This window comes from Martes martes (genome assembly GCF_963455335.1).
Source record: "Martes martes genome assembly, chromosome: 3".
In the NCBI taxonomy this organism is placed as follows: Eukaryota; Metazoa; Chordata; class Mammalia; order Carnivora; family Mustelidae; genus Martes; species Martes martes.
The window spans coordinates 60,784,340-60,808,337 of NC_137890.1; the positions used below are offsets into that span (position 1 = coordinate 60,784,340).

The 23,998-nt window shown below is 46.3% G+C and overlaps 1 protein-coding gene across 1 annotated transcript in view; it reads right to left on the reverse strand.

Annotated features, from left to right (window-relative positions):
• Positions 1-1,006: 1,006 nt before the first annotated feature.
• LOC308340228 (guanylate cyclase soluble subunit beta-2-like) overlaps positions 1,007-23,998 on the reverse strand; it is a gene marked incomplete at both ends in the record, with an annotated part of 33,935 nt that continues 10,943 nt past the window's right edge. The window contains 13 exons of the mRNA XM_080799388.1: positions 1,007-1,050; positions 1,489-1,584; positions 4,088-4,239; positions 5,549-5,703; positions 7,586-7,732; positions 8,278-8,426; positions 11,366-11,686; positions 13,246-13,462; positions 15,031-15,134; positions 16,358-16,469; positions 17,440-17,636; positions 18,478-18,577; positions 22,299-22,459. Of these exons, the coding sequence (XP_080655514.1) occupies positions 1,007-1,050; positions 1,489-1,584; positions 4,088-4,239; positions 5,549-5,703; positions 7,586-7,732; positions 8,278-8,426; positions 11,366-11,686; positions 13,246-13,462; positions 15,031-15,134; positions 16,358-16,469; positions 17,440-17,636; positions 18,478-18,577; positions 22,299-22,459 (1,955 nt within the window). The remainder of the gene's footprint in view (positions 1,051-1,488; positions 1,585-4,087; positions 4,240-5,548; positions 5,704-7,585; positions 7,733-8,277; positions 8,427-11,365; positions 11,687-13,245; positions 13,463-15,030; positions 15,135-16,357; positions 16,470-17,439; positions 17,637-18,477; positions 18,578-22,298; positions 22,460-23,998) is intronic.

The following is a 23,998-nucleotide window of genomic DNA, read 5'->3' on the forward strand; positions in this document are numbered from 1 at the left end:
AGCCTCATGGCCGGCTCTGGTCTTTCTTGCACACTTCAGCTCAAATGCTTCAGCCCAAAGAAGCCCTCATTGGCCCTCTCTTCTCCATCACTCAGTTTATTTTCTTGCTAACGTTTGTCACTATCTAAAGTGATCTCATTTTCCTACATGTTGTCTATCTTCCATACTAAAATGCAGGCCAAATGAGTCAGGGACTCATGTCTTTAGTTCAGCGAGCACTGACAGATCCCAACCTAGGGCCTGGCCTCCACTCTCTGTCTCCCTGGAACCTCAGCAGTTTTCTAAGAGACGCTGTTAAATGAACCTATGAATTATAATCCCATATGTAAGATGAACATTACAATCCCATGCCGTAATAACATACTATAATAACATCAAAGAGCAAACATCACTCAGAGCCACACAACTGTAGGAAGGGAGGCAATGGGGCGGGGAGGGCAATGCCTCCCAGTAATGGCGGAAAGTCTGCTTAGAGATTCTCATGCTCCAAAGTCCATGATTCCCCGGGAGCCCCGATCAGAGTAAGAGTTGTTTGACCCTATCTCCTCTCAGAAATGAATGGAAGGGTGCTGATCATTCCCTCGACTTCAGATTATGGGACTGAACTGGAAGGAAGTCTTCAGGCATCGGGACAGCATCCAATGCCAAGGCCAAGAGCTCAGGCAAAACTCAAAAGATACTGTCTAATAAACATAACCATAATGTCTCAAAAGATACTATCTAATAAAAATAACCAGCTCTTTAACAGACAGACGCTTCTGCCTTGCCTCAAAAGCTTAATCCCCACTGGACCCTCTTGCATGAGGTTTCCAGAAAGCAGGAGGGCGGCAGTGGCTGCACATAGCTAGAGAGGACAAGTTGGGGGAGGGGGGGCTGCCCCTATAGCAGTTCCTTCTGCAGACCCATCCCTAGTCCTTAATCACCGCTCTGTGTTCCCATCCTCCAAACCCGGGGGAGTCAGTGCTGCAAACGGCTCTTGAGGAAGCTGAGTGGCTCACCCGGGCAGTTAAGAGTAGGCATAGGTGGAAGGAAACCTCCCATTCCTACCACCTTCAGGGACAACCAGAGAAGAGAGTCACAGGGCCTACACTTTGTCACTGCTCCGAGTTCGCTCTGACTCACCCTATAATGGAACAGTGCAGAAATCTCTGGCACTCCTTGTTCACAGGGAGGTGCAACTGAGAGCGTGGTGTCCAGACAAGCCTTGTTTCATGGATACCGAGAGACCAGTATGTTTTCCTGAGCACTAAACATTCGTTTGGAGGGGGGCATAGAGAACCCTTCCAGAATGAGGGCCCCCCGACACACTTGGGGTGGGGAGGTGGGTGGGTTGTGTTCAAGATGCAATGAGCAACCATCAGAACATCCTGCCTCAGGACCCCAAACTCCATCTGTCCCCATCTGGCTCTGAGCCACACCTCCAAGTCCAACGGTTTCCCCTCCATGCACCACAGCGCTGCGGGTATATGGAACGCTCCGCATACTCACCGTCTGCCTTGTGGCTCGTCGGGGGCAGCGGGTCACTGTCCTCATACCGCATGATGGCAACAGTCTTGCTGTCTTGACCTCCTGGAGCACTTGTGTCTGCAAACAGGCATGTGGGGAAGGACAGTGAGAATGGCTAGCCGGCTTCATGAGCTGCAGAGATGGGGGGACTTTCTTTGATGCCTCTGAACATCAGCCTCCCATTGGGTATTTCCTTGGGTGCCCGTTGTATGAAGTACCAACTGGACAGTGGTTCCAGCTTCTTGGGGGGACGCAGGACATTTAACATGCCTAATGCCTTCAGCAGCTAGAAGATGAAGGAGCAAATGCACCTGCTTTTGAGAGCAAAGGGGAGAAAGGAGAATGGTTTGAGGAAGAGCACTCCGGGGTGCCGTCCCTTCTTGCTTCTGTCACTTCCTGGGTGTCCCCTCATGCCAGGTGGGTGAGGAGCGTGGGCTGATGAGAGCACAGGAGGGTCACTGCTGAGGCCCCCTCACCCTGCCCCCCTGCCGTCTACCCACGGTTGAGTGCTGGCTGCAGTTCCAATCTGCTCACACTCATTTTCTTGGTCTTCCTCCCACACCTCCCCCAAATCACCCGAAGAAGCCAGTGTGTGTCTCTTACAGAAGATCCTCGGAGGAAAGAGGCCAGTATGGGAAGAACATTAGCGTGCATATTAGTGTTTCTGCATCCCCATCCTCCATCCCTGGCTTTGAAAGACTCAGTCTTGCTGTGTAGGACAAAGTCCATTGGTCTCTGTAAGTAAATGGGGCTCCCGTTCTTGGGGCCCCAGCACCGCACTGCAGTGGGGATGGGAGGGACAGTCAGTGCCTTCCCCAGGGCCAGACAGCTGAGGCTTATTGCAGGAGACCCTCACCTGATGCGGAAAGGGGCAAGGGAAGCCAAGAGAAGCATGGAAAGAAAAGAAAAGAGGCCGAGATCTTTCCAGGTTCTGCACACAGGGTTGTGCCCTTTCTCTGCACAGAGATTCCTGGCCAAGAAGTTCAGGCTGGGAGCTGACATCAGCCCAGAGGAGCAGGTGACTTTCCTTTATCATAAGCCATACCCGGAGGGTTACCTACCCAAAGTGGGCCTTTTCCCAGCTTGCACAGAGAAGCTGGTTAGGGTCCAGAAGGGGCTAACCCTGCCCCTCCTTCAGATCCTTTCTCCTCTGTCTCAGGGTCCATATTGAGATCTTTAACTGAAACAAGCTTACTCATATTCTACTGTCAGTTATTTTTGTTCTGTTTGGTTTTTCCAGCTCAGAAAAGTGGGTTGGAGTCTACTGACCCACACCATGTTCTAGAAACCTGTTTGTCAGACTTTCCCATTTGAGGACCCCTGCAGGGGGAACAGGAGAAAGTGGTATCCAGTTTGAGCCGGGGGCACCTTCTGAGTAGAATTCTGCCCTGTCCTGGTGCGAAAGCCTCCAGCTCTGTCTCATCTCTCCCACAATCAGGTGGTAGAACACCTCTCCCCATTTACATTGTCCAGTTTTGACAACAAAGAAATTGCTCATCCCTTCCTATCTGTCCTCCCTGTGGACAGGGAGAAGGTGATGTCATGGGCGAGGCATCCCAAGCCTAGAAATTCAGAGGCCAAACACTCTGTTAAGAGTGGCTTCTTCTGGTCTTTAGTAACCAAAGTTATTTCTAATTTTTAGTTTACATCTTTCTATCTCAGTGTCTTTAGCACTAAAATGTGGCCAAAACCCATCGCAGCCCACGGGGATATTAACATGCGCCAAAATGCTATGAAAACAAGTCTAAAAGTTCTTCCAATACCCATCTCTTTACTGGTATAGCCTCACTTTTTGAACTAGTAACCGTGATTCATGTGTCCCAAAGAGACATACTGCATGTATTAGCAACGAGAAAACTCTGGATTTCGAGATTTTCCTTTGCAGGCCCCTGGATCAGCTAGAGATTAGCTCCTGTCTAAAGGAATCCATTTCCTCCTCCAGTTTGCTTCGGAAACTCAGGAAGGTTTGCCTTGTGCTACTGGGGTCAGCACCTCCCTGCGTTAACCAGGGCAGATGGTAAGGAGCCCCGGCCACTTGGGGTGGAGGGCAGCTAATGGGGACCTCCTCGTCGGATTCCAGCTGCTGCTGTGTGTGAGTCCGGTGAGCCTAGTGGTGATCCCCGGGCTGGCTTAGCGCTCCGTTGTTTTAACCTAAACTCCCTCTCCTGTCATTCCAGGAGCTGAGTGAGTCACAGATCTCGTCCTTCTTCCCAGCTTTAGAAGCCAGCAGCAAATGAGGAAGATTGTGAGGAAAGCCCATTCTGAGGCTGGGGAACAGGGAGAGATTCTAACATTGTCCCCCAGATGCAGGAGAGGCTGACGGGAAGAGCCCTTTCTGGGGCAGGAAAGAAGCTGGAAAACAAACACAGGAGGGACCCTCTAGGCTGGGCGCATCAGCCCAGCTCAAGGAACATCAGACTAGCCAGGATGCAAGGGTTCATCCTGGTTGCTCTGATCCTTGGGATGTCGAGGGATAATACCCTTGCTGAGCCTGCATACTTAAGGGCCACACTGAACACATCCGAAGTTGTTAGTGGAAAAAATATCCAACACTGAGAGGTGGCTTTTCCTTTATGCTCACCCTTCTGGTCAGGCAGGCTTTGAGATCTGCCCATGATCTCGTCCTCTGAGGCGTGCAGGTTCCGGATCAGAAAGTACGTGGTCATTTTCCCTTTACCTTTCACTTCAATTTCACCCCTCTCGATTATTTCAAAGCCTTGATTTTCCAGAGCGCTGCACAGAGAGGGTAAAATATGCACCAGTTACCGAAGATTGGAGGTCTGCAACTTGAGAGTTGGCTACAAAGGAGAGGGTGATGCAGGAGAAGTCGGGGCTGTGGGGCACACAATGGATTGTGGGAGGGGAGAGTGACCGCAGGACATTGGCCAGGCTGGTTAAGTGGGGCAGGGAGGCAGCTGGGGAGAGGAGGGAACCTAAAGTGGCAGAGTGAGAGCACAGGGGACCCACCCAAATCCTGTGACTCTACCCCACCTTTCCTCCCTCCAACACACTGCTCATACCCACAGCTGCACGTCCTCTCTGGCCATGCCTGCACCAGCCCTGCGTGGTTCTGAAACAGGAGGCTCCTTGGAAATCAGCTCTCTCCTTTCCAGCCTCCCCAAGCACCCCATTACCCCATGTGGTCAGCAGGCTCATCCTTACCCCTCAAGCTTTCTCCATGGCTTCTGGCTGCCAAGGAACAGAAGGGAGGAATATAGGGAGGGGACCGTGAAAAGAGACAGAGCTATGGGATAACTGGAAAATGTTTGCTTGTTCATTTATTTACTGGTCGCTGCCGGGTATTGGAGAGAAACCACAGAACAGTGCGAACCAGCCATGTATCAAATTCATGGTCAGGTGCAGGTGCCTCAGGCAGCTCTCGGCACTCACTGACCTTCCCTTGCCCTTGGCCAGTTCCATGGAGATTTCAGACCCTCACCGTGCTCCTCTAGTTCCCCCACTTGGCACCTGTCTCCTCACTCTCAGGTTGCTGACTCTGCCTCCTCCCTTGTGACCTTTGTGATTCTTCTCTAAAATTGCAGCCACGTATAGGCAAGACCCCACAGCTTCTCACCCCCCTGGCCACACTCCCCTTTTGCCCCAGTCTCTGAGGCTGAGGTGTCTTGTGCAAGGGCGCCTGATCTCTGCTCCCTTCCCATCTCCTTGAGGGCTGGCTACATCAGCCACCTCTCCCCTTCTCTTCATTTTCACCATTTGCTTCCTCCCCTCAACCTACTAGCCAGCTAAGGTCTCTTCCATCCTAAACAGAAGGAAAAAACCTTCCCACTTTATTATTTCCTGCTTTAATCCCATACACTTTGCCAATCCCTGCTTTAGATCAGAAGATCCTTAGGAGCCAAGGTGTCATACAGGAGAGGCTCAGGAGTATTTACTGTCTGACACAGCATCTTCTGTAAGCCAGGGCAGCATGGAAGAAGAACCATGGCTTTCCTTTACTACCTGCGTCCCATGGCGGCTAGGCGCTCTGTGTGTTCTGGAATTAGGGAAAGTCAAAGGAAGGCATGAATGCACAAAGGGCTACCTGTAGGCAGTGGGGCTGAGGTGCACTTTGTCGGGGAGCCCGTGACTTTCCATCCTAGAAGCTGTGTTCACAGTGTCACCAAACAAGCAGTACCGTGGCATCTTGTCTCCCACCACCCCTGCCAAGACCGGTCCCGTGTGGATGCCCACTCTGATCTGCACAGAGAAAACCTCACTGAAACAAGACCATTGAATACTCTTCCTTTTCTTTTTAAATTTATAATTTAAAGGTATAATTTATATAAAACAAACAAGAAAGATCTCAAGTTGTTAGCTGCGGGAGTTTTGACAAGAGCATAGAGCCCTGCAGCCACCACGGAAAATCAAACACAGCCTACTTTCATGATCTCGTAAGATGATCTTTCCAGTGAAGTTCCAGTCCTCCTTGCAGGGGTGACCACTCTCTTCTTTCTCTTCCCAAAGATGAATTTGCCTGTTCCTACAGGAAGAGGAGCCTGTCCAATACCGAGTACCTCCGCCTCATGCAGAGTACGACCTCATGTATACTGAAGGCAATATGAGTGAAATAATAGAAGATCTCGAAGAGTCCTAATTTAAAAATTATTGAAATGGCGGCACAAAATGTTTCAAGTCCTTTTCCCTACTTCCTTAAATAAACCCACATGGTATGTTGTTTCTGGTGGAGAGTCAATGATGCGCCTAACCAGGTCCCTCTTCTTATCTTAAACTTGGTAACATCTTTTCCTGTTTTTCTTCTTGGTAAATCCACCAGGAGAGTTTCCAGGAATGCATTGTTTAATTTCATTCTTATTGGTGTAGCATTACTGTCATCTCTGTAGCTATCTCACTCCCATACGCACGCGCGCACACACACACACACACACCCTATACACACACTCTATTTACACAGCAGTATATTTCCAGTAATTCAGTGGCTTTATTTACAGCCCTTTAACCAAAACTTGGATCTCTTATCTGACCTTCTTATCTCATTCCCTCATTCCCTCCCATCTTGATTTTTTACTGGGCCTTTTTTTCCACAGATGTATCTGTGTGTTTACATGGGCCGAGTACTGTGGATGTGTCCTTCCTGCAACCACCTAAAGCCAGCTTTTGTTCAGAAGGCTACAGTGGGCACGATAACCAGAACCTGCAGCATTTCCCAATGTCAGATTCATCGCGAGGGTGAGTGGAATGCGGCTTTAGAATCTCCTACAGAGGGGCTGTAATTGAGAAAAATTGTATTCTATCTTATAGTTGTCTTTATTTACTCTGAGTTGGCTGGGTAGCTTATCTTGAAGATCTGACTGCCAGAAACAGAGACGGGATTAAATTTTAAACCCCAGAAACACAGCTCTGAAACATCTCAGGGCCGCTAGGATCTGCTGAGCAGACAGAAGAGGATGCTTACTTTTCATCTCCAAAATTATCCATCTTTTAGAGTGTGAACAAACTTCCATGCTTGGAAGAGTAGGTTCCTGGGAGAGAGGTGAGCAGATGTCTCGCTCAGGGCCACGTGGCAAGAGGAAAGCTATTCTAAATATCTCAGGGCACCCTGGTGCCTCAGCCTACTGCTGAGGGCATTTCCCCCCTTCAGCCTGACTCCTGAACCTTCGAGAAGGCATGTTGAATACACAGTTTCCTTTGGGGTGGGAAGGCTATTCAGTAAACCTGAAACACTTGTGGAACTGGATGCTTAAATTAAAAACCTGGAATTATTAAAAAAAAAACAAAACCAAACAAAAAAAAAAAAAAAACAGCTATCAAGATGGATTGAGCCCTGCAGAGTAAATGGAGAGTTGAGCTCAACACTACAGACAAAGAAGCTTGTGGTCAATCACATGAAAGTCCCAAGCTCCAAGGCCTTCTCTGGAATTGAAGAGAACTTGGGATGATGATAACCTTACTATTATCTCAATGACTTAGAACATGTGCAAGAGAAGACAAGAGGTGGGAGAAATTACCCATTTTAACTACTGTAACATACCCAGTAACCATCTGAACAGACGAATAAGCAGAATTCTACTTTTTTGTGCATGAAATGCTTGGTATTCAGCAAAATACTGTTTCTCTCTACCTGGATGGGTTCTCCGGTAATAGGATTCATGACTTCTTTTGCAGAAATTCTCATTCCCAAGGCAAAGTTAGCCACTCTTTGAGCATGGCTTCCAACAGGCACCGGTACGCCCCCCACCACCATGTAGGCATCGCCTATGGTTTCCACCTGGAAGGGGAAAAGAAGCATTCAGAGCGTCTCCTTAATGCATTAAACATATGACTAAATATTTGTGTCATTTTCCATGCATTGATAGAAGGACTGTATTAAAGCTGGTAGTTGTTTACCAGGAGGATGAGGAGCATGAGGGAAGGGGTGAGAAGAAAAATGGTTCCACAAGCAACCATGAGAGAGCCCAAAGGCCTTTCTGCTTCTGGCAGAAACAAGTCCCAGAGAAGATGAAGCTCCTGGGCTAGTGTATGACTATGTATTAGACATATGTTATTTAGATTGGACTTTTTGCTGAATTCAAGGGGTAGAATTATTCCCTGGGAAAACAGGGTGCCCTTCAAAGATGCTTTAGTGCTGAGAATTATAAAAGGATTTCTGCAAAAATTAAAATTCCTAAAATAGCTCCAATCCCCTTTTAGCTCTACCTGCTCACCCCACTCCCATCCATACTAAACCGCAGACCAGGGAGGGTCCAGAAGGCTGAGTCCGGAGCCCCTGCCCTTTCTGGGGGTAACACACCCCCATGGTTTGCAGACACTTACTTTGTAGACCTCGTGGACACTGGTTAGTCTATCAAACTTGGAGTACATGGAATTCAGCATCTTCACTATCTGGATAGGTTGACAGGCAGCACAGATGTTAGTAAATGTCACCACATCACTGAAAAGAATCGTGCACGTTTTAAACTCCCCTGCAACATAAACCAGGTGTCAGTGACAGCCCAGGATATGGAATAATAATCCTATGAATTCTAGGTGCAGGTGTCCTTTGGGAACCAAATCTGACTGTGCTTTGGGGAGAAGGAGCCAGATGCCATTCAGCCAGCAGACCTTCCCCGAGTGCCCACTACGAGCCAGTCTTCATGCAGGGAGAATCACGTAACATGAAATAGACAGGACCTCGGCCCTTGAGGAGCTCGCAGTCCAGTGGAGGAGACATGCGTGTCATCAAACACCCTGTAAGGTGTGAGGAGAGGCATGGGAGGGCAGAAACGGGTTGAGCAGGCCCTGGCTTACAGAGAAGCCCTCGGCAAGTGGACTGAGGCAGAGACCCAGGGGCAGGGTGGAGTACTGCCCACCACGAGAGCAGAGACTGGTCACCATGCGGCGGTGGGTTCCGCTCTCCGCGTATGGCGAGAAGGCCACCATATCCTCAGCACGTGCTCCCAACTTGTCAGGCTGCTTCCAGTCCTGCTAATTTCTGTAGAGCAACTAGACAACCTGCTTAAGTCAGACCCCCAACTCCTCTGCCTTACATCCATGACTTCCATCACACTGAGACTAAAACAGAAAATGTTTACCATGGCCAATAAGGGGCCCCTTCTGTCCCTGCCACCTCTCCGGCTTCACGTCTCCACACGCTCTCTCTGGTTTACTCCACTCCAGCCACACTGGCCTCCTTGGGGTTTCTCAAGTGCCTCCTGCGTGGGGTCCTTGTACTGGTTGCTTTCTCTGCCTGACCCCTCTTTTCACAAATATTCAAGGGGCTCTGTCTCACATCTCACATGTAAGCACCTCATGAGAACTTCCTTTACCACTCTATTTAAAATAACAGTCCCGAGACCCTGTCCTCTTAGCCTCATTGCTGCCCCCAAGCTCGTATGCCTTACATATAGGATTATATGGGATTGTTTATTTACTCATTGCCTGTCTTCCTCATTGGACTATAAGCTCCATGAGATGAGAGACCATTTTGGTCTCTGCTATATTCCCAATCCCTAGAGTGGGGTCTGGCACATAGTAGATGCTCAGTAAATATTTGTTAGATAACTGAATGTATGACTCCTTGAACACAGTTGGGTATTGTCTATATTATTTATACCTCTGGTAATAATCTCCCGTTCATGTAACTTTCTCTTCCCTTTGGCTTCTGGCCTACCGTTCTCTGTTCAGATTCTCCTTACCTTTCTGATCTTGTTTTATATATTCCACTGGTTTTTCTTCCTTCTTAAATAATAGGTGTTCCCTAAGCTTCAATGCCTAACCCTCTTTCCTTCTCACCTCATGTCCCCAGATGACCTTATTTATAACTCATACTGCCTGTGATTAACCACCACCCACACTCCAACAACTCTTAGATTGATAGCTTACCCTGGAAATTTCCATTGAGCTCTCCCTACAATTCCTAACTACCTGCTGGTCACGCTACATGGACTATCCCACAGACATTTTAAACTCAGCTGCTCTAAAACCGACCTTATCATCCTACCCTCAAACCTGCTCTTCTTTCTGATCCGGCCTTAAAATAAATGTACCATGTGTCTCTATGCTAGAAACTTCACACTCAACCCTGACCCCTCCCTCTTCCTTTCTCCTGTCTTCTTGGTCATGAAAATCCTGCTAATTCCCTTCCCACGTGTGGGGTCTTAATTCAGGCGTTAACCATTGCTCACCTGCACTGGGACGGGCTTTCTGTCTGTCTCCCTCTTGTGTATTCACTACCCTGCAGCCAGAATCATATTCATCAAACTAATCATGAAACTTTCCTTCTAAGAAAAAGAAACCTCAGGGGATCCTCCCCTGAGCCTCGACCTAAGTGTCCAGCCCCACCTGGCACCGCTCTGCTACGTGCCCCCACATTCTAGGGACAGTCCCCTGCAGACGGTGTTCGTGCTGCCCCACCTTTGCTCCTGTCATCCCATTCTCCTGCAATGCCTCATCCTTCTTCTTCTCTTTTTTTTTGAAATAGAATCTCAAGGTTTAACTCAAGTGTCAGACACTTCATGTAAAGCCTCATAGCCTCTGACCCTGTATCTTTCTCTCCGACTTCTACTTATTATTAACTTCCCTAGCATCTGTGTTTCCATACCTTTGTGAAAGACAAAGCATGAATTCTGGAGTTAGATGATTTCTGATTGATTTTTAGCTTGTTTACTCATAAACTGGGGTGAACATAAATTTACAAAGCTATTTAGGATAATAACACCTCCCTCACAGAAACATTCAGAAAATTAAATGAAATGGCCTGTATGAAAACGTCTACTCCAGATCCTGGAGCAATCAGGACTCCTTAACCCACACAAGTTTCCTTTCCTTTGGTTACCCTGACCCCATGAATAGGTCCTGCGTATAGCTGCCAAACCCACAAGACCGTGAACTCCTTTGGGTCGAGACAGGGCAGCACCCTGAAATTCAGTAGTTTTCCCACGGATGTCTGGGGGTGAGCACACACCCGTGCCAGATGGAAAGGGAGTTCAGAGTAAACACGCCATTCTCTCCTCCATAAATGGCTTACTCTCCCAGACTGGTCCTTCGAGGCACCCAATGACTTATGTAAGGTGCGGGTGTGTTATTCCCGGTCTGAGCACAGAACTCTATTCACGATCTCCAACAGACAGGCCAGGCTCAGGCCACACTTTCAGGTCTTAGAGAGTGTGATATAGGTGGGCATAGTTGACAGGCATTTTTATTTAATCCATATTTCACAACCGTGTTCTTTCCATTATTCTTATTGTTGGGAGAAGAAAACTGAGGCCACATGGCTTACATAACCAGCCCAAGGTCATGTCACGAACGAGGGACGGAGCCCCAGTTCAGCCCTAGATCTGTGCGGGTTCAGAGCCTGCGCCCTGACCACGGGGACGCACCACCTCCCTCGCAGAGGTCCCCCCGCAGGGAAGGGAAGCTCTACCTGCGGCGACCTTCTTGCCCTCCTTCAGCTGGTTGGCCACGTGTTCCGGCAACATGGCATAAAGCAGGGTCTCTGTTTTCTTCTTTTCTATGGCCAAGTGCTTGGAGAGGATCCGCAGCTCCTCCTTCTTCCTCTCCAGCTGGTTGGACAGCTCAATCTCCGCCAGTCGCTGCTGGTTCAGGAGGATGAGGTCCCTGGTGGTGTCATGGGGGGCGATGTCGGAGAGGTGCATGCCGCGTTCCTCCAGCTCCTGCAGGCTGCGGAGCTTCGGGGAGCACATGTATATCATGCAGCCCACGGCCTCCATCCAGATCATCTGGCCTGCCCGTCACCGAGAAAAACGCGACAACCGAGCACGTCACCGACAGGGGACACAGCTCACCAGATCGCCACCCACACAATACGCCCTTTCATCCCCTGCACAGTCTCACGCCTTCCCTGTCAGCCCCATTTCTTGAGGGCTCTATCCATACTTCCTGTCTCCACTTACTCATCTTCCCTGTCTCACGGGTGCCCTTTTTTACTCGGAGGTGGCCCCATCCCTGCTTCCAAGCCACTTACTCCAACACAAGTCTGTCTCCCTCACCTCCTGAGCCCCCTGGCTGTTGGGTAGTGTCATGCAGAAACCCCCTCCCTGAAACCTCACTTCCAGAGACTTCCCTGACACTGCTTTGTCTCTGAGATTCCCCCCGACTTCTTTCAATTTTCCCTTTAGGGTCTTTTTTTGCTCATTCCTTCAATGCTGGTGTTCCCCAGAGTTCTGTCTTGGTATTCCCTTAGGATACCACAGCGGCACCCTACATCATGCCGACGAGGAATCTGAATTCCCAGAGAAACCTTGCTTCCTGGACTCAACTGCATATTTCCTTAAAAAGAGATACGTTTATTATTTCACTACAAAAGCAATATGCATTATTGTAGAAAATGAAGAAGTCAAAGAAAACAACAAAAGTCGCCCATAATCACACCACTCAGGTAATTACCAAAAGCGGGTTTTCTGCCATCTTCTTTTTGTAATCTGAATTTTTCATTTTAAATTTATAATAGATATATCCTTCCATAGCATAAATACAGATATGTATCATACTTTTTTTGCTGGCTGCATTGATTATACCATGTTTTATTCAAGCAACTAGCTAGCGCTGATTATGTTACGTCCCTTTTATCAGTCTATAAACAGCATGGCAATGGCCAAGCTTAAGGTAAGTCATTGTGTATAATCATGCCTATTCTGTTAAGGATGTAATCTTAGAAACTGAATTACTGAGACAAACAATATGCTCACTTTTAATGTGTTTGGATGCATATTGCTAAAATGCCCTCTAAAATGATCGCGACAATTTATACTCCCAACAGCAGTGATTTTTTTTAAACTACTCACCAGTATTTACACATGGTTACAGCTGAACTCACCTTCAGTCCCCTCTGCAGATCTGCTTATTTCCTTGCCCCTCACCCCTGCTATGAGCCGGGCACACTGTTCTAGGTATTAAGGAGTCAGCAGTGACTCAAACTGGCCAAGTCCCTGACCCCAAGAAGTTCACAGCATGTCTTTTCAGCTAGTTACCCAAGTTACCTAGTTTTATCACTCAGTTACCCAAGCAAGAAAGCTATCATTAGCCTCAGTATTCTCTCTCTTTTGCAACCTCTACATCCAATTGCCAACTTCTACCTTAATTCTTTCCTGAATCTGTTCCTCATGTACCACCCCAGCACCACCGCTTGGGTCCTGTGGGGCTTTAAAGCTTCTCACCAACTCTCCCATGGCAGCCTCCCGCTTTCTATGCAACTTTTTGAAAAAACCGAAAACTCTGCCTTGTGCCTGTCTGAGCAATGGCCCATATGGCAGAGAGCGATGGGGGGAGGGGGCAGTTCCTTACCTCGGAGTTTGAGTGCGGGCTGACTTTTCCATGCCTCAGGCATCCTTTCTCTTCGTGCCTTCAGGACAAATTGACTGTTGATAAATTTGCAGATGCTGAAAATGTTGAAGGTAACTTGGGGATGAATGATGGAGAAATACTCATCTAATCGAATCTTCTGGGTTTGGAGTCCCGGGACATACTTCTGAATATTCACTCCAGCTTGCTTGACCCTCAGCTATCCACAGAGGACAGATGTGAGACCAGGAAACAGAAAGCAACCTGCACCATGCACTTCCCCTTGGAAATACCACTCGGTATCCTCTCTGACTCACTAAGGAGGAGAAGGGGTCACTAATGGAATAGATACCATAGAAGTAATAAATATTATTTTAAAAATCAAATCTGCAGCTAATCTCTGAAAGAGGGAAGGATAGTATAGGGTGCTCAAAAGCATATTTCTTACTAACAAGAAACAGATGTTCAAAGTCTCAACTGGGTTAACAGTTCTTCCCTAACTCTGTGGGATTTCTCTGTTTCTGTCTCTTTCTGTCTCTCCCGGTCTTTGACTCTCTCTGCCTTCCCTCCCTTTAGAATTCACTAATAAAGAAACTAGCAAATTCTGTAGCTTAGATCTGACACCCAGGCCCCAGGTGAAGGAGTCCATCACAGACGTGAGGAGATATCTTCCACTGCTGCCTCCAGGGAACACACAGAAGGAAGAAGCAAAATGAGTCTCCTGTACATAAAATGTCCAATGTCTACATAAGCTGCCCATAATACTTAACATCACTAACCCCAGGCTGTCTGTTAGGCTACAGAAATTGACTTAACATTGTAGAATAACTATCATTAAGTTTTCTGTGATTCGTAAAAAGAATCACTATCATTAAATTTTCTGTGATTCTTAAAAAGAAAAAGGAGTTTTCAAATACATCAGAATTTAAAACATTAATAGTAGCCATAATAATATCCTCATAGCACCGGGGAAATGCCAAAGCATATTGCTTTATCATTCCCTAGTTGTTTCTTACAGGAGTGTTTGATTTCCTCAGTTAGATCAATTCTTTGCAAGCAGAGAAGACCCTCAAATGAGTAAATTTCATTGAACCCTTATCCAGCAGTCCACTGGAAGTGATGATTCCAACAGGTCTCTGCATTCAAATAAGTATCAAAGAAAATCACAACTACCTGAAGGCATTTTAACTGATATTTTTGACCAAATTTATTTTGCCTCATTGCCCTTTAAATGAGCTTGTAATCAATTCAGTTGACATAATTTTAGCCAAGGAAATTGACAACAACCAAACATTTCCCATTAACGGTCATCCTTACAGCTCCCACAAAACAGTGGCATGAGTTGGCACAGACCTCTCCCCTGCTTTCAAGATGTAGAAAGAGAAGCTTGGTGGGATTGAGCCTTCCACAATGGCCACAGGACGGCAAGGACCCTGATCTAAAATATCATCCTGTCATTACTGTGTTCTTTCATCTCTCAGTGTCGTGAACTTTGGTGTCATGTCTTTTTTCTCTAACGACAAACTTTACCCCATGCACTCCCTAGTCTAGTCTCCTTGGTGCTGTCCCCAACCCATACGTATGGAGAAGATCCTGCACTCTGGTTTCTGGAGGACGCCAAAATGAAAAAGAAGTCAATGGTCGGTCACACCAGGCTAAATCCTCGTCTCCCAAACCCTGGGGACTCCTCAGGGACTTGAAAGTCCCCACCAGCCATGAAAGACTATACAACATATTCCCTTCCCAGCTTATCCCTAATCCAAGCGACAGAGGGAAGGGGCCTCTTACTGATTCATCAAACACAATGTGGAAAGGAAAAGCATTGCAGAACGTCTTCTGTTCAATCCAGAGCTGCTCAGGATAAACTGGCACGAAGGTATTCACGAGATGCCCTGGGTGTAGAAAAAGAGAGGTCTGCTCGTAGGCAGCTCACGCCACCAACCTGGCACAGAGCAGAGCTCGCTCGGGATAGCGTCTTAAACGTTCATGGGCAAAGAGCAGTCCCCACTCTCTATCACAGGCTTCCTTAGCGTCTCCAGATGGCCACAGCAATTCTTCCAAATTAAAACAAACAGAAAACTTGCTACCGGGTTGAGAAGCACCCCCCTACCCCCTGCCAAGTTTCTGCCCGACGCTGAAGAGTTTCTGGGCCAATTGAGTATGTCTCGCCATGCAAACAGAGCCGGTATTGAAACGGTGACAGCCAGACAATGAGCTAGCAGAGCAGAGCGTGTGTGCCCGGCCCAGCGTCAGGGACATTTGCCATGGAGCTTTTTAGACTGACAGTTTTGGGTGGCACATGAAAATTTAACCAACAGCCCTATTTGGCAGGGGGTAGAGATTCGAAATGGAGCCTTTTTGATATGAAAATCTCCCAGACAAAGGATGTCAATTGCGTGTTTGACTCGCTTGCCATGGCTTGAGGGACTCAGAATGCAGCCTTTTGAGCCCTGCAGACCTCCTCCCAGATGCATGTCACCAGGACCTATGGGGCAAGACGGGGAGGGCTCTAGCTCCGGGCTCCCAGTGGGGCGGGGCTCCCATTCTGGCTCAGTCATTAGTGCTGATCCTGGGATGGGCTCGGTGTCAACAAGGGCACCTTCAGAGCCTGACGCCTTCATTTTTCATGCAGAAGATGGAGGACCTTGTTCAGGGCCATACAGCGCCTCAGGGACAGAGCCAGAAATCTGCTTTCTTGGCTCCTGATCCAGTGTGCTTTGCACTACTGGACACCATGGTTATTAACTGCAGACTTCTAGATCAGAAGTGCATCCCAGTCCCAAAGGCCCGAGAAGCTGCAGAAAATGCATTGTTTTGAGACTATGTCAGTGCTCATCCTCCTTGCTTTCAACACAGTTCCCAACTAGGACTGATTCCCATCCTCCCTCCAGTGGCTTTCCCTGATTATCAGGGAGACTGTGTCTCTGTGTCACCCAGCACAAAAGGGACAAAGGACAAAGTTAAGAGTCTGATGTTTTAAAGTTAAAAATCCTGCCTCCAAATCCAAGCTCTGCAGAAATCAGTGACATCATAATCATGGAAGACTTGACCCATTTGTGTGCACCAAGCCATTACTCTGCTCCGAGAGCCACAGTCAGGAAAACAGCCTACTCACCTTTTCCAAACATGACTATGCTTCTCACAATTTCCCAGTGTGATTTCTTCACAGGACAGACAGAGACACTCAAATATTTCTCTTTCATCCTAAGGAAAGCCGCCTCCATGGCCTGTAGGTGACAAAAAGAGAAACACGTGTGTCTGGTCATGGGACTGGTCATGTGCCTAGAGGTGCACAAGCCCCATTCCGCTGTAATCGGGACCAGTGGAACAGCAAGGTCATGCAAGGTCAGTCTTAGCAAGACTTCTTTATCCCTAAGATTTGTATCTAGTTAATCATCCTGTTGTTTCTCTGCCAAAGGCAGCAAGGACTTCTTACAAATCTCACGATAGGGCTGGCAGGAAAATCACATAGGAACATCTTCTCTTCTTGTGGTTGTAGGTTCTATAGCCGACAGACTCTGAGGGGGGCTTTGAATGCCCTAAGACATAAACACTGGGTGCTCCAGGAGACACAGAATCATCGGGATGCTTGCATAAGCTGTGTGGATATATGTAGGACCTAAGTAGAAAACGTTTACTCTACAAGTTGGAATTGAGGCAGCCATCACAGGATCAGGAATTGACTCCAGACTCCCAACTGGTCCCAGCTCTAGAAGTGGGCGCTAAGGGCTTGAAAGGTCAATTTATTTTAGAAGGATTGCAAAATAAGCCACAAACCCAAATGTCTGGCCTTCATATTGGTGTTTTTAGAGGTGAAAATGTTCCAGGCTGAAGTTCATCCCTGAAAACGTCCCCGTGTTTATCCAAGTTTTCTTAACCCAGACGCTCTCAACCCATAATGATTTTGTCCCTACCACTGCCCTGGACATTTTTAATTCCCACAGCTAAGGAGTGGGGAAGCAGGGTCCTACTCGCATCTGGTAGGTGAGCTAGGAATGCTACTAGACGTGCACAAGACAGCCCATCATAACAAAGAATTATCTGGCCCAAAATGTCAATAGTGTTGAGGCTGAGAAGCTCTGCCTTAAATCCACAATTAGAAGGTCCATTGGGTTCTGTTCTTTGCATCGATTGTTCTGAGACTGGCATTACCACTAGGAGGATCTGTGCTTCCCAAAGACATAGCAAACCCAGTACCTCTTGGTCTCTCAGGATGTCCTGATTGTCTTGTTTCTGGTTTGGTTTTGCCCTTCTCATCTCTCTGTGAGACTTCTGCACAACCAGAAACACAACATGCTCCTTCTTTCCTGTCCTCTCCTCTTCCTTACGCATGTCGAGGATATCCATGGTCACATCAGTGTCAAAGAAGTCTTTGGCCACAGCCTCAATGATACCTACGGCAGAAGGACACTTTACGGTGAGGGATGGCAAGAGGCAGTTTTGTCACCAAAAGTTATAATCAAGTTAGACTTCAGATGAATATCCCAGAGTTCACTAAGCCCAGGCCCTGCATCAAGACAGGCAACAGAGGACAGATTAATAAAATTAAAAATAAAATAACTTCCGGGTAGAGGTTAAAATTATATATGTCTGCATAACAAATATAGCCCTGCCACTCTAATTTCTAGTTTAACATCTATTCATTTGTTTGTTTATTTCAGGAAGGCATTTAACTCACTAAACCAACTCTAGAAATAATGTAAACAAAATCTAGTTATAAAAGCATTAAGGACCATGTTTTAAAAAGAGGTGCTCTGGAAATCTATCCCAGAGTTATAATATAAGCATGGGAAAATCGTGCATGAAAATGTTCACCAAAGCAATAACAAAAGAGTGGTATCAACTAAAAATTCAACAACAGGGGACTCATTATTTACAATATGAATTATCACTCGGCAGTTGAAAATGAGTTTAAAGGACCATGTGAAAACATAGAAGGATGCTTTGTCTCCATAATGCTGAATACACAAAGAAAGGTTGATACAAAATATACGCAGAGTCATCATAACTATGTAAACATGTAGTTCAAAATGTTAAAATAAAAAATGGAAACTGTTCCTTCTTTTGGCACCTTGGGAACTTATTTTAATGGCCCAGAGGCTTTGGGAGTAATGATCAAGATGACAAAGAATCAGATTATGGAAGAGCTGGCCAGGCTATTAGCCATCCTGGAGAGTCTGTGAGGACAACTCCAGAGACGTCGTAACTGTGGGGCTGGTGAGGGTGTTCCCATACCTGGTACGATGTGGCACAGACCACTCCTATCAGAGTAGTAATGGAGAAGCATTTTCCCATCTGCTGCTTTCTCCACGCGGAACGATGGTGCGTTCATCTCCTATTCGAAAGACATGACATGTTTCTCCCAGTAAACCCAAGTTTTTTAGATTATACTTTTGAGGCTTTGTGCAACAACAGTACTTACCCATGACAACACAGAAAGCTGTATCTCCAGCCCCCCTCCAATCATATAAAATCCACCATGGTTTTGGCCCCTGCATGTCAGGAATTTGATATTATCCCTAATTCCTTAACCCACTCTATATGGCAAGTATTAGCTCTCTTTTAAAGAGGAATAAACAAGTTCAGTGGAGTCAAGGCTGAAGTAAGGGTGCAACAAATATGGACCCCAGTGAGCCTTCCCACCCTGCGCGCTGCTGCTAGCCACACTCCAGGGCGGGCCAGCCACTTGGCCTGTGAGCAGGTGACCATGGGCATCTTTACCCTCCGAAAGATCAGGCGCTCAGAGCGACTTGGAGAAGAGTTCATTTCTCATCCTGGAAGTAAAATGCTGTCTGCAGTGTAACATTGCACATTTGGAAAATCAAAATACATTGGAAGAGATCATCTTTTTTTGGGAACAAATGTTGACATTCAAGTATGCACCATCTCATGGTAGATGTATGTCAAGAAATAAAGATGGAGACGTTGCCTGGGGGAGTCCCTGAAAAGAAACAGCCTCCCCCCACCGCCTTGATTAGCAGGCAGTTCAACACCCAGGCTTACAGCCTGTGGTCCAAGTGAGGGAGGAGACTTAGTGAGGTGGGTTCCTACCATGATACTTGCTTTCTTCTATGGTGGGAGGGTTTCTAGTTAAAATGAGTTTCTTTTAAAAAATTTATGTATATATATACACACATATGTGTGTATATATATAATTTTTAATAATTTAAATAAATGTATAATTTAAAGAATTTTTTAAAATTTAAAGAATTTTAAAAGAATTTTTTTAAAAATTTAAGAATATTAAATAAATAAATATATATATATGTATATATAAAGAGGATTTGAGGCAACACATATAAAAAGCATGTAATAAAATAGGAAATTGAAAGTTATTTAAAAAACTTTGCCCACGTCCTGCATAGTGAAAAAAATAACAGAGTCCGGAAGGGCTAGAAGGAGAATTCACAGCCCCTTGCTACCACTTCCACCTTCAGTCCTCACCCCCAGCCTAAGCCACTTCCCAGAGACACTGCTCCAAGTCTGTGCTTTTAATTCTATCCAACTCTCTGAATAGTAAGATTATACTTTTGTTTTTTTTGATTAAAATAGAGTTTTATGGAAGTGGAGAATCAGGACAAAGGGAAAATAATGAGAAGCAGACAGAGCATGATCTTTGGGAGACAGGCTTATGTGGGGTTGCGTCTCAGCTCAGCCACCATAACCTGGCAACTGGGGCAATTATTTGACCTTTCTGGACCTGTTTTCTCATCTATATCATGAGAAAAAATAAGAATACCTAATCTTAGGAGTGTAAGGAGGATAATTCAATGATTATAAATTACTTAGCCCAACGTCTGCCTCATAATTAGCACCCAATGAAAGTTAGCTAAAAAAAAAAACAAGATTAAAGGCACAGTTATAATCAGAAATGTATACCTTAAGGCTTTGACAGATGACTAGAGGCAGACATAAAGAAAAGTCAGCATTATCTTATTTTACTTGTGCCTAGAGAGGCAATCTAGAATGTTCTGCCCAGTATGAAGCTCAATAGCTATCAGGTATCACTGCCTGTGTTTAATTACAACTTGCATATTAAAACATTTATATATTTTATTCATGTCATCATGTGCAAAATACCCTCACTTACACCCTGAGAAGTTCTATTCTTTTAAGATTTTATGTATTTATTTTGAGAGAGAGAGAAAGAGAGAGAGAGAGGGTGAGAGGCACAGGCAAAGGGAGAAAGAGAATCTCAAGCAGACTCCCCGCTGAGCACAGAGCCTGACACGGGGCTCGATCTCACCATCCTGAGATCATGACCTGAGCTGAAACCAAGAGTCAGACAATTAACTGACTGAGCCACCTAGGCACCCCTCAGAAGTTCTATTCTTTAGCATTGGTTTGCACACGTGAAGGAATGCCAGATGGCTACCCCAGAGGAAAGGTATTATTAGGAGTTGGGTGTACAAACAACGGGCTGGGACTTCAGACCCTCAGTGCCATCCACCCTTATTCATTAAAGCGGGAGTAAATGGTGGGCACAGTGTCTGGAGCATAAAAGATGTTTCATTTTTTTTTTTTTTTTTGGTTTAATGAATGAATGGGAGAACATTAACATTCTCCAGAACTGTGATTTGAGATATTAGCCAAATTTGCTGGTGAAAGATGCTATATTAAAATATGGGACATTATTGAAGGGGCCCAACTGTATTTCTTTGTATCCTAACTGTGGTGCTTTAGCTAAGAAATTGTAAAGGAAGTTGCCATATGAATTATTATCATTTTTTTAACTGGCCATATGGAACAGAGAGAAAAGGGAAAAGAAGGAAGTTATTATTATTTGTGAAATGCCTTTTCTAGACTGAGCATGATGCGGGGGACTTCCACATGTGCTCTCTTATAATTCACACAATAATATGGGGGTGGATTTTTTTTTTTTTAACTATTCATTGCTTTTTGTCTCTGTGTTTGTCCAATGCCTACAAAAAGGGCTTGGCACAGAGTAGATGCTCAATACATACTTACTAAACGAATAAGTGAGAAGCTAGAGGTCCATTGAAGATACCACACAGCTAGTCAGCTGGTCAGACAGTGTGGTAGGCCCATATGACCCCATAGTCAGAGCTCCTTCTGTTCCCTCTGTCCTTGAGTAGTTCACAAGATAGCAACAGGACAGCCCACCTACTCATCCTACTTGAAGTCAGTTAAGGCTTCCAAGCTCCTTATTCTTTAAGTGAGCAACAGAGAAAATAATCACTTTCCCATTGAACACGCAGGAGGGTGCCTTATGGTTGAGGGGGCATTTAGCTTAGATATTCCCATTTTATCCCTATGACAACCCTTCAAAGGCAGTTATGAGCCCTCAAATATAAAAATAGGGAAGAAAAATCTTGGTCAACTACCAAGAGTCCTAAAAAGAAATATAAGTAATTTTATATAAAATAAGCTATTATCAAAAAACATCTAAGTGCCATCTTGCCTATTTAATGGAACATTTTCTGTTCTTAAAAAAGGAAAGGAGGTCTAGGCGTTTGAATTTCCAATGATGTCTACAAGGAAGAAAACCAAGGGAAGAACTCCAGAAGGATAGATCCCAATAGGGACATTAGTTTCTCAACACTGCAAGCGGCCACCCCGCAGGTCACTCAGCGCGGGATGGTTTCCGACTCGGCTCTGGGCCCTGTCAAGCCCTTCCTTCTGATACGTGAGAAAATGAATCTGGCTACAGAAGCTATTTATCAGCTTCATCCAGGCCAGGGAACCTGAGGAGCGATCTTGCAAATCCACTGAAACCTGATTGTTTCCCAGCCTTTGTTCCTGCTGGGATCAGTCTTCCAGATTTCATTCCAAAGCCACACCAGCAACTGTTGGAAGAAGCCAGCCTCTGTCACCAAGCTGACCTCTTCAGCTTGTCCTTCTTTGACTGTCGCCAGCCAGCTGATCAAAGTGGCCAACAGGCATTCATTGTCCCGTCCTTCCAGACACCGCGTACCAAGGATTCTGCCCGCCCCTGCACCTGCACCCCTCCTGGGGGAAGGGCGACGATGACCGAGGACTGCCTCAGGCATTTGCTCCCCCTTAGAGCCACCAAGACCGGCCTCAGATAGTCTTACCTGATAAGACAGCGCGAGGTAACTGTGGAGGGCATCAAGGTTTTCAATAAACTCTGTGAGGTTTCCACCCAGTGTCCGTAACATCCTGTCGTAGCCAGACATCTTACAGAATTTAAAGAAGTATTCTCCAAAGAGTTTCAGAATGGCTTCCATGGACACGCCTGTGGAACCCAAAGCATAGCCCCAAAATAAAAGCACCTGCAAAGTGTTCATTCTCATTCGGGCAGTCTTCCTTGAGCTCCAAAGCGTTCACATCCTGCCCATGGGACACGTTACTGAGCAGCTTCCAAAGGGTTCACCTTCCACCATGAGAAAGCCCATGAGTCCTGACACAGGAACATGAGATTCTTCTAACCCTACCCCAGTCTTCTCTGCGGTCCCCAAGGCATAAATTCCTCTACAGTCCAGAAGCGACAGCTTCCCATCCCTATACTGGCTGACTCTGGCTTCCAGAGCCAAGTTCACTCTGGGCAGGGCTGTGTATGCCCCCCCCAGTCACCCCTACCACCGCTAGACATCTTTAAAGACGACGGCTTGTAAATGAAATGAAAAGCTATCTCTGAGAAAGAACTAATACCACAGCTAAGAAACAATATGGATGAACCTATCTCGATTTACCCAGAAAATGATGCCGAATGCTTGCAACGATCTCCCCTTTTCCTCTTGTCCTCTCCCCATCCCGGTTTCCCCGTGGGGTGTAGTTTGCATACTGCATCCTCCATAAAGATTTCTCTGAATAGCCCACGTCACACTGGGTACTCTTCCTAAGGTACTTCTTCCCAACTATGAAATTCCTGAGAGGCACTGACCTCATTCTACACATTTTCTGTGCCGGGCACAAGGTAGGGGCTTGATAAAAACCCAGAGGTAGATTGGTGGCCTTTGCTGGGGCTGCTGCCACTGTCTGCCCCGTTGCAATAGACAGAATGTGATTGTTTGCTTTATAGAAGCAGAAGTCTTCATTAAAGAAATTTTATAGTTCCTGAAACACTCATTAATCATTAAGTACTCATTAATCAAACTCATCAATTATTTTTCTCAGCACATGCTGAAACCTTGTAAGCTAGCTAATCTTATTATCATGTCCCCTTTTTTACAGGTGAGGTGTCCCCTTTTTGAAATTGAGAGTTGTCTTTGTAAATGGACCTAAACCAGAGGCAGAAGCTCTAACTCTAAATTCGGTGATTTCTTTTTCCTTTTTTTTTTTAAGATTTTACTTATTTATTTGACAGAGAGAGAGAGAGTGCAAGCAGGGGGAGCAGCAGGCAGAAGAAGAGGGAGAAGCAGGCTCTCCACTGAGCAGGGAGCCCGATGCAGGACTCCATCCTAGGACCCCGGGATCATGACCTAAGCCAAAGGCAGACACTTAACCCACTGAGCCTGCCAGGTGCTCTGCATTCAGTGATTTCTATACCACATCCCCCAGTCTCTAGAGCAGCAAAAAAAAAACGAGAGTTCTCAAGAGTAAGGACTGCTTATGGGTTGTCATCACTGACACAGGAGACAGGACATCCCTTGATGCTGGTGGCCTGGTGTGTCTGTGAAAGAACATTCTCTTATTTCCTGTGACTCTGGGAGGTCTTGGGGGCTGGGACAAGGTCTGGAATGTCCAGGCTCACTGGAGACCTGCGGAATTTACAATCACCACAATCCCTGGCTGGATCCTCGCAGGGCTCTGTGGTGCTCTGGCTGAATCTGGA